Below are 13,685 nucleotides of genomic sequence, written 5' to 3' on the forward strand. Positions count from 1 at the left end.
TTTACAGCAGACCAGATCCCAGACTATGCCTCTGTCCGTTTTGCACTGCTCCAGCAGCACAAAGGGGATGGACAACTGCTCTAATATGGGAGATAAGGATTCCCCGGATGTAGGGGAATCTCCAAGCGGCATAAAACTAGCATAGGTGGTGCTATACCTAGCCTCCGCTTCCCTTTCCTCTCGCTGCGCTCTGGCGATCTCTGGTTGGTGAAGTAGCCCATAGGGAAATGTAAGCTGGCATATTTTACAGCAGCCCTGAGTCTCCCTGTTTAGTCCCACATTCAGGGAAGTGGAAAGGCCTCTCCTGCCACTTCTCAGGCCCTGGACCAAGCAGAACTCAGTTGGCCATGGAGATCTGACCCTTTTTGTTTATAATTGAGATGTGAACTAATCATACCGCTCCTTGGCAGGCAAAACTCCTCCGAGGTCAATGGGAGTTTTGCCTGCATAAAAGACAGAAGGATCTGGTCCATATGAGTCACAGCGTAACTAAATAATTCCAATAAAACAGCATGTGTCTATACATATATTGTATATAGAGCTAGGAAATAGAGGTGGGATTTATAGAAGTGCTCAGCATTGGCCTAATTCTAGCTCTACTTTTCTCCTCCAGGCCTGAAGAAGAGCTCTGTTAAGCTCAAAGTTGGTCCAATAAAAGATATTACCCCACCCACCTTGTCCCTCACGGAATACTACAGTCATTTTAGAACACTGTGATCATTTCAGGACCAGGAAATTAAGAGGTCAAGATCCAGTGTGTGATTACAAAAGTATCTCATGGCTAGCACTTAAAGTGTTCTGTGAAGAACAACAACATGACTAGAGAACAGTGTGTCCAGTTCTGAAGCTTTCAAAAGGACCGTGGAACCTCTCAGTCCTCTAGTTTCTGATACCGCTCTGAGAATCTCCAAAATTTCCTCCTTTAATCTCCCTCCCATGAGGTTTTAGTTCATGTCACACCCACCAGCCTGAAGCTGAGCCTGAACAGAACTCTCCTAGGAACACACAAAGGTAAGTGTGAGTGACTGTCCCAGAGCACTCCAAGGATTTGGTGGCCCAGGGAGTGAAATCTGAGACTACCACAGAGCACTAACCCAATCACATCAAACTAACACAGACTGCAAGGTTTATTTATTTATTTTAAATCAGTATCCCTGTGACATGTTCCAGAAAAAAGCACAGCCCCAAGTTCACGGTAGAAAAATGAAAATGTTAACTCTGTTGTGTAACAATTGAGCGCATGCCCCTGCATACAAGCAGAAGGAGCACCTCAAACTAAACAGAGGTGGCTCAATATGATGGTGTTTGTTTGATGAAAATCAAAAGGCCACATCTTTCAGACTGAGGTAGTACTGAACCTGCTGGCTTTTGGATACAATGCATTACTGAACCTGGCACATCACTTGAGGTCCTGAGTTACAGAAAAAGTAAGTGGAACAGTGTATACCCTAGGGACACTGTGTTTTAATTTTGGTACATAGTAAGTCATTTCTCTTAAAGGAAGAATTTTAAAAGATCCCTATAAGACTTTTAGCACCTCATCTGCCTAAATTGGCATAGTTTCAATGACCTCCGTGGAGCTACGTCAATTTACATATGGGCTCTGGCTCACATCACTACTCCTTTGAGTTAATAGTGCTATTCCTTTACCTGAGTGGGTACAGGACTTATACAGCAACAGGTGGGAGGTTGCTTCCCTGCAATATTTTGTCTATTATTTAGGGTCTGATTCTGGCATCTTCTCTCATGGTGACTAGTACGTTATTCCAAAAGCAGTCAATCCCACTGGCTGAAATGGAACTACTTGCAAGTATGTTACTACTCAATGAAAGGAGGACAAAATCTGTCCCTTAATGAACGAGCTACATTTGTACCACCCTAACTGGCACTGGAGTTAAACTGGATACAATCTGAAATATGAAGCCCAGGACATGGTGGTGGTTTGGTGAAATGATTCTGGAGCTTTGCATATCTTAATTACAATTGTGCCAGATTTGCTGAAAATACCTTTTGGAGGGGTACTGTGTTTTCATCTGTATATTTCCCATCTTGAAATATAGACAGCACTTTAACTCCATTATATTGTTGAACCAAAAAATAAGCAACCATGATTGCCTTGTAAAAATATAACTACGTAACAGATTTTAGCTTAATTTTAAATTGTAAAAAAAATAAAAAAATAGAAATGGGCTAATTGCCAGGAAAAGTTAACTTTCTGGTACCATTTTGCCCCTATGGTCCACAATTAAGTGACCCTATGATGCACTGAAATGGTTGTCATGGTTTATCAATGTACTGTCCTTGACATTTTTACACATCAGAGCTGACTCAGTTGTCTTCTTATAACGGCGGCTATTCTGTTCTTGGATTCATTCACAGAAGATGCTCTTCCCCTGGGAGGGTGTGGTGGAGTTAGAGCTGGCAAACCCACTTTACCACTGCTTTTGTGCTTATTGAAGGCTGGTGCATTAGCAGCTCTTGAAATGCCACACAGGCCCGAGTGTGTGATTCCTTTCCCAGAGTTTGAGCTCATAAGGCTCTTCTGTCCGTGATTACTGACCAGTGCAGCACAGGAGGTTAGGCTGCCCTGACTGAGTGAACATTGTGACAGTGGGAAGTTTCCACTGAGCCTCTTCAGTTCCAATACTTGTTCTCTAGCTTGAGTCAAAGCTTCAGTTAGCTCATAGCGTTCCTCACACTCTCTACGCACTGTTTCCTGGAGAAGAGAGTTCTGCAAATAGAAAGAAACACATACATTATGAAACCCCATCACTCAAAAAGGGATAGATGCTGTGTGCTTACTGAACTCCTCAAACATAGGGTACTGGTGATCAGAGGGTATATATTCATATACAGGGTGAGTTGGTAAATTTATGACTACTCTACAAAAAAAACAGATACACAATTTTCTAATTTTTCAGCTGTCTGTTCTACTCCTTTTCTGATTGATGTGTAAAAACCATTCCACTGTAGGTGAAACACAATGAGGCATAATCTGACCTCCTGACAAGTGAGGATTTGTTTTAAAATGACTACATACATCAAATCAGTACTTGGCTCAAAGACTTGTGGATGAGTTGGTGTGAACGGTTCAGATGATAGCAGGAGAGAGATTGTGTTTTCTTGCTAGCAGAATGCTACTACACAGGCACTCGGTGGCTAAAATACAACTTTCATATGTCATATCTCAATCTGCTCTCACTGTTCAAATCATGCTAAATGTTTTCTATAGTTCTACTTAGTCATGCTATTGGGGCATTTCTATTTTATTTTCAGTCTTGCCATAAGAGCTATTCTAAAAGGTGAAATTGTCAAATACCAATTTATGAAAGTTATTGAGGAATAATACTGTGGAACATTTAATCTGCTGAAGCAGTAAAACACTTCAAGGAAGTTTATTTTCTACAGTGAGTGGTTAGAAAATGTTTTTTTTTCATATTTGATCTTTTTTTAAGAACAGAGAACTACAGTTTGTCACCTTTCCTGTCACATTTATATTATTTTCAAGTGTGACTGAATTAATGAATTTTTATATGCGGCTCAGCACTTTGCCCCATCAGTTCTGATATTTACTGCCTCATTCCAAAGCCAGTGACCTATGGCTGCACAAAGTCTTAGATTTGAATGGAGTGAAACGGCAATCCACTGGCCTCAAAACACCATCACTACGCAATCTGCTTTCATTCTCACTGGGAGGAAAGGGGAACAAGCGGAACTATCCCTGAGTTACAATCCCAAACCTCTCCCCATGGCCCACCCAGGGAGAGGAGAAAGGGATGCTTGTTCTCGGGACAGAAGGAAAAGACAAGGAGAAAGGGAAGGAAGGAGAAAGAAATAAGGAGATGAAGAATGATTAAAGTACTTCTCGTGTCACCATCCAATCACTCCAAAATGGGGTGTTCATAGAATTTCCAGAGAGGGAAGGGAAAGAGAGGTGAAGAGAGAAGGAAAGGGAGGAGAGAAAGGAAAGAAAGGGAGGGGACAAGAATAGAGGACGAGGCATGGGGCAAAAAGAGAGGTTAGTGTGCCACCACTTCAAGATCTGTACATAGTGTAGCAGTATAAAGAGGGGAGGAAAAGCAAAGGGATGAGAGGAAGAAGAATCCTACACTGTAAACAATCAGATTTAAGTGAGTGCAGCTGAATGAAGCAACTGACTTTAGGCATAAAGGCCTGGAGAAAATGTGAGATGACTTTGACATTATGAGCAGGGAAAAAATGGAAGAAACAGAGCTAAAGATGTAGTCAATGTTGGGCTCAGTCATTCTGAGGATTGAAGGGACTTTCATTAGCTAAATCAAACTCACAGCAATACAATCAATTTGTTAAAAAATAAATATCAAGAATAAAGGAGGTAATGGAAGATTTAAAGGCTGAGATAGCAAACATATCATCAAGGATGAAAAGTTGGCTACCCTGAAATGGCATAAAAGGGGAAATAATCAAGAAAGTTTCAAACTTGGCAGAAAACAGACCACCGCGCTATAAATACAAGATGTTGCAATGTTCCAGCTCTACTCCTTCAGGCCCCATTTTCTCAGAAGCAAAACTGACCACTTTAGTTGCAGAATTTGATAAAGGCTTAAGAGTAGACAGTGAAAGCCAAGCTTACCACCTCAACATGCTTGGCCTCACCTGACTATCATTCACAAAAGAAAAGCAAAAAGGGGTACGTCTACACTGCAGTAAAAAACCTATGGGCTACGAGACTCAGAGCCCAGGTCAATTGACTTGGGCTCTTGGGGCTCAGGCTGCGGGACTACAAATTGCAGTGCAGACGTTTGGGATTGGGTTGGAGCCTGGGCTCTGAAACCCTGCGAGGAGGGAAGGTTTTCTCAGCTGAGGCTCTAGCCCAACCCCAAATGTTTACAATGCAATTTTTAGCCCCACAGCTCAAGCCCTGCGAACCAGAGTCAGCTGACCCAAGCTAGTCTTAGTCATGCCGCAGGTCTTTTATTGCTGTGTAGATGTACCCAAAAGAGACTGCTTGCAGGGAATGCATCCCTATTGTGTCGAGGGTTTCATCAGACAGAAGAAATATTGGACAGAAAAAGAAGAAATATTTAGAATTGTTTGATGCAACAGAGGCATGGCTGTCTGTGCATATTTGCATTATTCAAGCTGGTTGCATCATTCATTGTGAAAAAATTATCCAAAAAGCTAGCTTTTTTCCCTCTGCATGCAAAATAGTTGTGAACTGATTTCTGTGAATCATTTTACACACTCCCATATCCATGGTGTAGAAGTACAATTTTTTTTCTAATTAATTATCTCAAACATGAATAAGATTGCTAGATGGAATCTTTAAACTATAATGTTTAAAGTGCTTGTAATAGTCCATGTTTTCTATTTTGAAAAAATCCAGGGTTCCTTTCAATTATACCTGCATATCTCTAGAGTGTTGTTAAACATGAGGTTGAAGGAGAGGTACCTTCGAGAACCTGAAAAGGATGAGTATCCTTGTAATAATGCACTACTTGCAGAGCCTGCCTAACAGGGGTTTTCACACTAATTATTTCAAAATGTGTTCATAAAATTTGCTTTTCATTTGACTTACAGATTATTCATTTTAAAGACTTTTAAAATTAACACACTAGAGTTGAAGATTTTATTTTATTCTAAAAGTTTGCACTTTTTTTAGCTTGATCTAAGTTGCACATTTGTAACATGATACTAGAACAGTACACAGTACTAAATGTAGCAGGGCATGTCTTTGGTTACGTTCCTACCTCTTCTTGAGCCTGACTCAAATTCTGAATCAGCTCTGTTTGCTCCTGGGTTAATTTTTCCAGTTCATCTGACTTCTCTTTAATTTCTTTCCTCATGCCCTCTGATAATGAATCACTGTTGTTCTGTTCCTTCTTCAGCTGAAATTCAAGCTTAGTAACCAGCCTTTTAAGGCTTCGCATTTCTTCTTCCTTATCTCCATCTTTCTCTGTAAGTTTGATCTGGGCTTCCTGAAGCTGGTTTTTAAGAATTCCCACTTCCATCCTTAGGCTGTTGATGGCACTGGATATTAATTCAGGTATCTGTATAATAAATCTTACATTAGTTCACATGCATTGATTTCTTTGGTTATGTAGAATTTAATACCAGACAAAAGGAGCTTTGCAGGTGAATAAGAAAGTGAAGATGTACAGGTCCTAACAGGTATAAATGAACAATACCACTACTTTGGACCTATAGAGTACCCTTCAAGGATGTCAAAGTGCTTCAAAAATGTAAGAAAACTCAGGCACAGAGAGATTAAGTGATTTGCCTAAGGTCAAATAGTGAAACTGTGCTAGAAATGGGAAAAAGTCTTCTGATTTCTAATCTCAACTTCAACTTCTAGAGCAAGTAGATAGTCTTCTTTTAAAAATAATATACAGATACTATGTAAATAAAATGTTTTATTTTCAACTGTTTAAAAACCTGGCTTAACATAATGAATTTGAAATAAACATAATAAAAATCTCTTTCTTGATTCTCCAAATGTCTCAAGGGACATCTAAAACTTTTGGAAAACTACCGTATACACTCGTTCATAAGCCAAATTTTTTTAGTAAAAAAAGGAAGCACCAGAGAAGGGGGTTGACTTATGAATGGGTATAGAGAGGGCAGGGGTGAGCTGCAGACGGTTCGCAACGGTTCGTGCGAACTGTTTGCTAAAATTAGATGCCGGACAGAGAACCGGTTGCTAAAGTTCTCTGTCCGGCGTCTAATTTTAGCAAACGGTTCAGCGAACCGTTCTGGCTCTGCCTCCACCTCCTGCCATGAAGCTCCTCCTTGCTTCTCCTTCCCACGGCTTCCCGCGAATCAGCTGTTCGCGGGGAAGCCTGGGAGGGCTGAGAAGCAGGCAGGCTTCCCGGCCCAGGAAGACGACCTAAGGTAGGAAACTAGGGGCGTGTGCCCGGCCGGTCCCTGGCGCCCGTCCGCCTCCCGGCCGCGACCCTGCCTGGCCCCGTGTCCCCGACTCCCCCGAACCCCTCCCGGCCGCACCCGGCCCTGCCGTGCCCCCACCTACCGTCCCGGGTCCCTCCCAGCGTTCCCGGCCGCGACCCTGCCCGCCCCCTCGGCCCGGGTCCCCGCCCGCCCCTCACCGGCCTCCTGGCCATGTCCCCACGTTCCCGGCCGCGACCCTGCCCGGCCACCTGCCCCCGGGTCCCGCCCGACCCTCCCTGGCCGCATCCCCGCGTTCGCGGCCCTGCCTGCCTGCCCCCGGCCCCGGGTCCCCGCCCGACCCTCACCGGCCTCCTGGCCGCGTCCCCCGCATTCCGGCTGCGACCCTGGCGCGTCCCCCCACGTTCCCAGCCCCGCGTTCGCGGCCCTGCCCGGCCCCCGGGTCCCCGCCCGACCCTCACCGGCTGCGGCGGCACGGCCCGCATCCCCGACCCCGAACTCCTTCCCGGCCGCCCGGCTCGGCCGCACCCCGGCCCTGCCGTGCCCCCACCTACCGGGATGCTCGGCTCTGGACACGGCCCCCCACCTCCAGCCCGGCCTGGCCCCGTGGCTCCAGCCGCCCCTGCTGTTTTGCCAGGGGGCCGGGCTCCGGCAGCGCGGGTCTGGGCGTGGCGGCGGCCCCGGCTGCCCGGCTCCAGCTCTGGCCGCAGCCCTCCCTGGCTCCACCCGGCCAGCCACCTGGCTCCGGCCACTGGGCTCCCGCCGCATCCTCCGGCTCCGGCCGCGCGACTCCTGTCCTGGCCCAGCCACGTCCAGGCAGCGCGGTAAGGGGGCAGGGAGGGTGTTGAGAGAGGGTGGGGGCGTTTGGGGGTGGGGGGGTCAGAGGGCAGGGAACAGGGGGATTGAATGGGGGCAAGGGTCCGAGGGAGTAGTCAGGAACGAGCAGGGTTGGATGAGGTGGTGGGGGCACTCAGGGACAGCGAGATGGGGTAGTTGTATGGGGTAGGGGTTCTGGGGGGCCATTGAGAATGAGAGGAGGGGTTGGGTGGGGCGGCAAGGGGTTAGTCAGGGGACAGGGAAGGGGGGGATGGGTCAGGGGTCTCGGAGTGTGTGTGTCAAGGAACATGAGGGGTTGGATGGGGCACGACCCCCCCCCCCCCGGAGGGGGGGGGAAGGAGGGAACCCGTTGTTAAAATTTTGGAGGGAGGAGGGAACCCGTTGTTAAAAATTTGGCAGCTCATCACTGAGAGAGGGAGAGGTGGGACACAGTCCCTCCCCCCAACAGAGGGAGCAAGGAGAGGCAGCACAGCCAGCAGAGACAGAAGGGAAGAGGCGAGGCCAGAGAATCCCTGCTTCTGGCTTATAAACGAACCTGCTTATGATCGAATATATACGGTATTATCAGTTTTTATATGAATTTTGGAAAACTCAGATTTGGATAAATAGGATTCAGATGACTGGTGGTTTACCTGGCTAGAAAAACACCTGAAAAGAGAAAGGAATAGAAAATTGTATTGAATGAAAGAAATTAACATAGATAAAGGGAGAACTAATGGACTCAATACTTGGCTTTGTCCAATAAGCACTAAACTCAGCTGTAGAGGGAGAAACCACTGGGGATAGCTCTATGCCAGCCCAGTATAGTTCAGAGTAGTCCCAGGGCTTGGATTTTACTTTTAATTAAATACATTGTGTAAGAAATATAGTTTGATTTAAAAAAAAATTCAGTTAGCCCATTGTATGACACTGTAAGGAAAATCAACAGGTCAAAAAACTATAGCTCTGAGAAATCTGGGTCTGAGTAAATGCAAAAAATATCTGCCCTATAATACCTTTAATTGAAATAGCTATATGCAAAATGTGTTTGCTATGTCCCATTTCAAATAATACAAAATGTACTGTATATACTAAAACAGGGAGAAAGTGTAATGAGATGCTAGTAACCTATCTAGATAAAGAAACAATCTAAGGGGATTAGGTCCTCCCCCCACACATTCTTTTTTGTCTTCCAGGTATATTATCTACTGCAACACCAACTTCCTTTCAATTGCTCCAAACCTTCATCTGTAGTTCCTCTTGATCTTTCTGATATTTTGCTATTAATTCTTGGTGCTTTTGTCTTTCAATGTCTAGTTCCATTCTAGCATCTTCCTTGAGCCTGAAAATCTCTTCTGTGTGTCGTGTTTGGTGTTTAGCTAGACCAATTTCCATCTAGATAAGAAAACGCACTGTTTTTAAAATAAAATATACCAAGTTATCTCACAGCATTTTCACACTGAGAACGTTCTTAGTTATTATAAGGTTTAGCAGACTCAAATGGTGTGAAGTTCAAATTCAATTCAGATACGCTTCCAAAGTTTGGATGCTTACCCAATATATATCTGAATTATTGGAAACAGTAGAGTCTGCAAAATTGGCAGTGATACCAGCTCTTAACGTCCACTGACTTCACAACAATCTGAGGGGATTTCAGCTCCCCATGGGCGACAGAGCATTTTGCAGGATCAGGCCTCCAGATTGGCAAACTGATGAGAAATTCCCACAAAATGTTGACACTACTTTTTCTGGCCCTAGACAGAAATCAGAATGATATCAACATGTCTATCCCCAGTAGACAGAGTATCATTTACTTTGCATTAAGCATACATTTGGATTTTTGGAAATATGCATAGCTATATACTCTAGGGGCTCATCTACTATAACAACTGCAGATTTTTACAAAGTAAATCAGTTAGAAACTACAAATTCTTCCTTATCTAAATGACTCATCAAGACTATCAATAACCCAATACCTAATTTCACACACATCATCCTAAATCACCCCCTTCTCAAAAGCCTGGGAAAACAGATAGGCCTTGCATTATGCTCTTAAGATCAGCAGACCAGGGGAAGGTCAATTCCTCAGCTGAAGCCATTTTGCCACCAGCCTCTTCATATTAAAAACAAAGACGTCATTAGCTTGTGAACCTCAGCCGATCTCACCTGCCATGGTATCACATGGGGAGAGAAGCACTCTTTCACAGAGCTGTAACCCTGGCTTAACTGGTTAAAAACAATTTCTTGAATTACATATGAAATTAATCATAAGTGAGTGATGATGTTGCAGCACAGGTCTAATTTGCTCCCTGAAAAAAGCACTATTGAACAAATGGCTGGCATATTCTGCACTATCTGATATTTCCTTGTGGGTTGGAGATTTGTTGAATAATCCTTCTAAATGTAATGGGATGAAATGAAATGAAGTGTGGAAGAAGGACACAGAGGTGGTTGGACCAAACTATTACTTTTCCTTTCTGGGAAAAAGAAAAGAAAAGAATAACTCCTGTGCTAAGGCTAGATTATATAATCCTTAGCTAGGTTAACAAGAAGGACTATTTTGCCAGCAAGGCTTGCACCTGCAGGTAAACCTCTGCTCATTATATTATTATTTTTTAAGGTTGAAAACCAATACGTCACAAAAACCGTTACTTGTGCAGTAACTGTTGTTCTTCAAAATGTGTTGTGCACATATGCATTTCACTGTGGGTGTATGTGTGCCCAATGAACTCTCAAACAACACCTTTTGCTAGCAGTGCCAGCAGGAGGCGCATGTACTCCCAACTGTCCTTGTGCACTGAGCCAAAGATATAAAAGGGCCTGGCCACTGTCTCTCTCTGTTCCTTCACATGGCCAGAATATAGTACCTGAAGTAGCAGGGAAGGTGGGAGAGTCAAGGAATGCCTATGTGCACAACATACCTCAAGTACAACAGTTACTGTACCGACAAGTAACCATTTTTTCTTCTTCAAGTGATTGTGCACATATACATTCTACTATGAGGTGACTCACCAGCAGTTTCCGGACAGGGGGTGGGACTTCACGTTATTTGAAGAGCAACTAACACTGACTTGCCGAAGTTGGCCTCATCTTAGGAAGTCTGAGTAATCGAGTAGTGTCTGGAGAAGGTTTGTATGCACAACCATGTTGCTGCTTTGCAAATATCCACTACAGGGGTTTTGCTCAAAAAGGCCGAAGAAGTAGAATGAGCCCTAGAATGGATTGGGCTGTTATCCTTGGTGGAGGACATACCTTTGCCAGCTTAAGCAGAGCAAAGCTCGATAATCAGAAACCCCACATGAAATACACTGGGCAGTAACAGGTTGCTCTCAACACAGGATACAAAGAGTTTGAGAGAGGATCTGAAAGACTTTGTGCAGTACAAGTAAAGTGCCAGAGCCCTTCGGACATCCAATTTATGAAGCTTTTCTTCAGCCTTGGAAGAATGAGGCTTTGGAAAGATCATTGGAAGATGAATAGTCTGATTGAGGTGCAACGATGAAACCACTTTAGGCATAAACTTAGCATGCAGACTAAGAGACCTTGTCTTTGTGGAATATGTGAAAGAAGAATCAGCTAAAAGTAGCTCTGACACCCTCCTTGCAGAGGTAACTGCTACCAGAAACACTATTTCATTGATAACAGTGGCAGAAATGTTGTCGCCAAAGGTTCAAAGGGGAGTCCATCAAGCAAGACAATACTACATTCAGGTCCCATAAAAATGCTGGCTCAGATACAGGAAAGTACAAGGGAATTTGCCCCTTTAAAAATCTGGATACCAAGGGCTTGAAAAGATAGAATACCCATTCACTGGTGGGTCTACTGCAGAGATGAATGCTAGATGGATCTCACTGAACTGACAGAGAGACCAGAGGATTTCAGCTGTAACAGACAGTATAGTATATATCTAGTCTCTGCGCTGTTTGGTGATAATTGGTGAGATTCCACCCAGATTGAAAACCTTTTCCATTTTGCTGCATGTGTGGCTCTGGTGGAATCATTTCTGTTGCTCACCAACATAGCCTAGACATCTCAGGAACAAACTCTCTCCTCATCGTTCAACCAGAGATCATCAATGCTGTGAGGTGCAGAGATTGTAGCTTGGGATGCACTGACTTGCCTTGTGTAACCATGCCTTTTTGGGTCACAAATGAGAATGCCAAATTCAGGACAAACTGCTAAGAAACAGGGCAAATACAGGGAACACAATTAACATCAAGTTAATGTAAATATTAATGTTTTTCATAGTGTAGAATCTTGGCATTTAGCCATGAAAACAATATGGTAGTGTGCCTCAGTTTCCCTTCTTATACAGCACATTAAGTCTTGCACTTGTGGTCTGCATTCAGAATAACTTCACAGCCAAAGCACCTAAAGCAACTAAAGCACCTAAATCCAAAATTAGGCACCTAAACAAGTGGTCTGATTTACAGAGGTGCTGAGGAGCCACACCTCTCAGTTATTCCACAGGAGGTCCAGCTGTGGCAGAACTTCTTAGAAACAGGCCACTTATTTAGCTGATTAAGTTTGAAAATTTGTTCATAATTTCTTTAAATGTAAGTTTGGATTCTGAAGGACATCTGTGACAAATACCCTAAATCTGTGCACTAGCATGGTCTTTCTGCACAGCATAGTTCTAATGGACCATCCCGCAATTTGTTAAATGATTATAAATATTATATTAAACATACACACTAGTATGTTAACTTCTTAATCTTAAAAATATTGCATAACCTATCAGCTTTACAGACTGACTTTGCTATAATTATCTAATTTCAGGAGTTAAATATCTATCAAAAACCACTAAACACTTTTTTGGGGAAGATGGTGTATATGGTCCTCTTTTCTAACAAAAAAACTCAATCAATGTTTTATTTTTTTTAACCACATTGTTAAAAAATCTGTTATTGATCATGAAAAACTCATATCCAGTGCTAGCCTGGAGTCAGTATACATTGAAGCACTATAGGACCATGAAAATAGAATTTTATATTATTATAAAGTCATGAGACAGCTTTAAATGTGGCATTACAGATGTATCAAAAACTATCTTTTGGTTTATTAGATCTTAGAAATAAGAGTTTTAGGATTCAATTTATAGAAAATCATATCACAACTATTAACTACAGCAGGTTTATCCTAGAATCAAGCCTGCTGTAGGAGTTTACTTGATTAGATATTGAAATGACAGTCAACAGTATTATACGCTTAAAAATAATTTTGACGATTAAAAATGCACCTTAATTTACATTTTTCACATCTAAGGAACAGTTGAAATTAACTAATATCCATAATAATGAGTAAACTAGCAATTAATAAGAACATAAGAAAGGCCGTACCGCGTCAGACCAAAGGTCCATCTAGCCCAGTATCTGTCTACCAACAGTGGCCAATGCCAGGTGCCCCAGAGGGAGTGAATCTAACAGGCAATGATCAAGTGATCTCTCTCCTGCCATCCATCTCCATCCTCTGATGAACAGAGGCCAGGGACACCATTCTTACCCATTCTGGCTAATAGCCATTTATGGACTTAGCCACCATGAATTTATCCAGTCCCCTTTTAAACATTGTTATAGTCCTAGCCTTCACAACCTCCTCAGGTAAGGAGTTTCACAAGTTGACTGTGCGCTGCGTGAAGAAGAACTTCCTTTTATTTGTTTTAAACCTGCTGCCTATTAATTTCATTTGGTGACCCCTAGTTCTTGTATTATGGGAATAAGTAAATAACTTTTTCTTATCCACTTTCTCAACATCACTCATGATTTTATATACCTCTATCATGTCCCCCCTTAGTCTTCTCTTTTCCAAGCTGAAGAGTCCTAGCCTCTTTAATCTTTCCTCGTATGGGATCCTCTCTAAATCCCTAATCATTTTAGTTGCCCTTTTCTGAATCTTTTCTAGTGCTAGAATATCTTTTTTGAGGTGAGGAGACCACATCTGTACACAGTATTCGAGATGTGGGCGTACCATGGATTTATATAAGGGCA

General features: G+C 43.2%; 1 protein-coding gene across 3 annotated transcripts in view; it reads right to left on the bottom strand.

Annotated features, from left to right (window-relative positions):
• Positions 1-1,126: 1,126 nt before the first annotated feature.
• LEKR1 (leucine, glutamate and lysine rich 1) overlaps positions 1,127-13,685 on the bottom strand; it is a 128,224-nt gene continuing 115,665 nt past the window's right edge. For all 3 annotated transcript variants that reach the window (XM_039488816.1, XM_039488815.1, XM_039488817.1), the window contains 3 exons: positions 8,941-9,093; positions 5,730-6,029; positions 1,127-2,731 (listed from right to left, as the gene is read on the bottom strand). In XM_039488816.1, coding sequence (XP_039344750.1) covers positions 2,318-2,731; positions 5,730-6,029; positions 8,941-9,093 — 867 coding nt within the window. In that variant the 3' untranslated portion in view covers positions 1,127-2,317. The remainder of the gene's footprint in view (positions 2,732-5,729; positions 6,030-8,940; positions 9,094-13,685) is intronic.

The sequence above is a fragment of the Mauremys reevesii genome, linkage group 9 (genome assembly GCF_016161935.1).
Source record: "Mauremys reevesii isolate NIE-2019 linkage group 9, ASM1616193v1, whole genome shotgun sequence".
NCBI lineage: Eukaryota > Metazoa > Chordata > Testudines > Geoemydidae > Mauremys > Mauremys reevesii.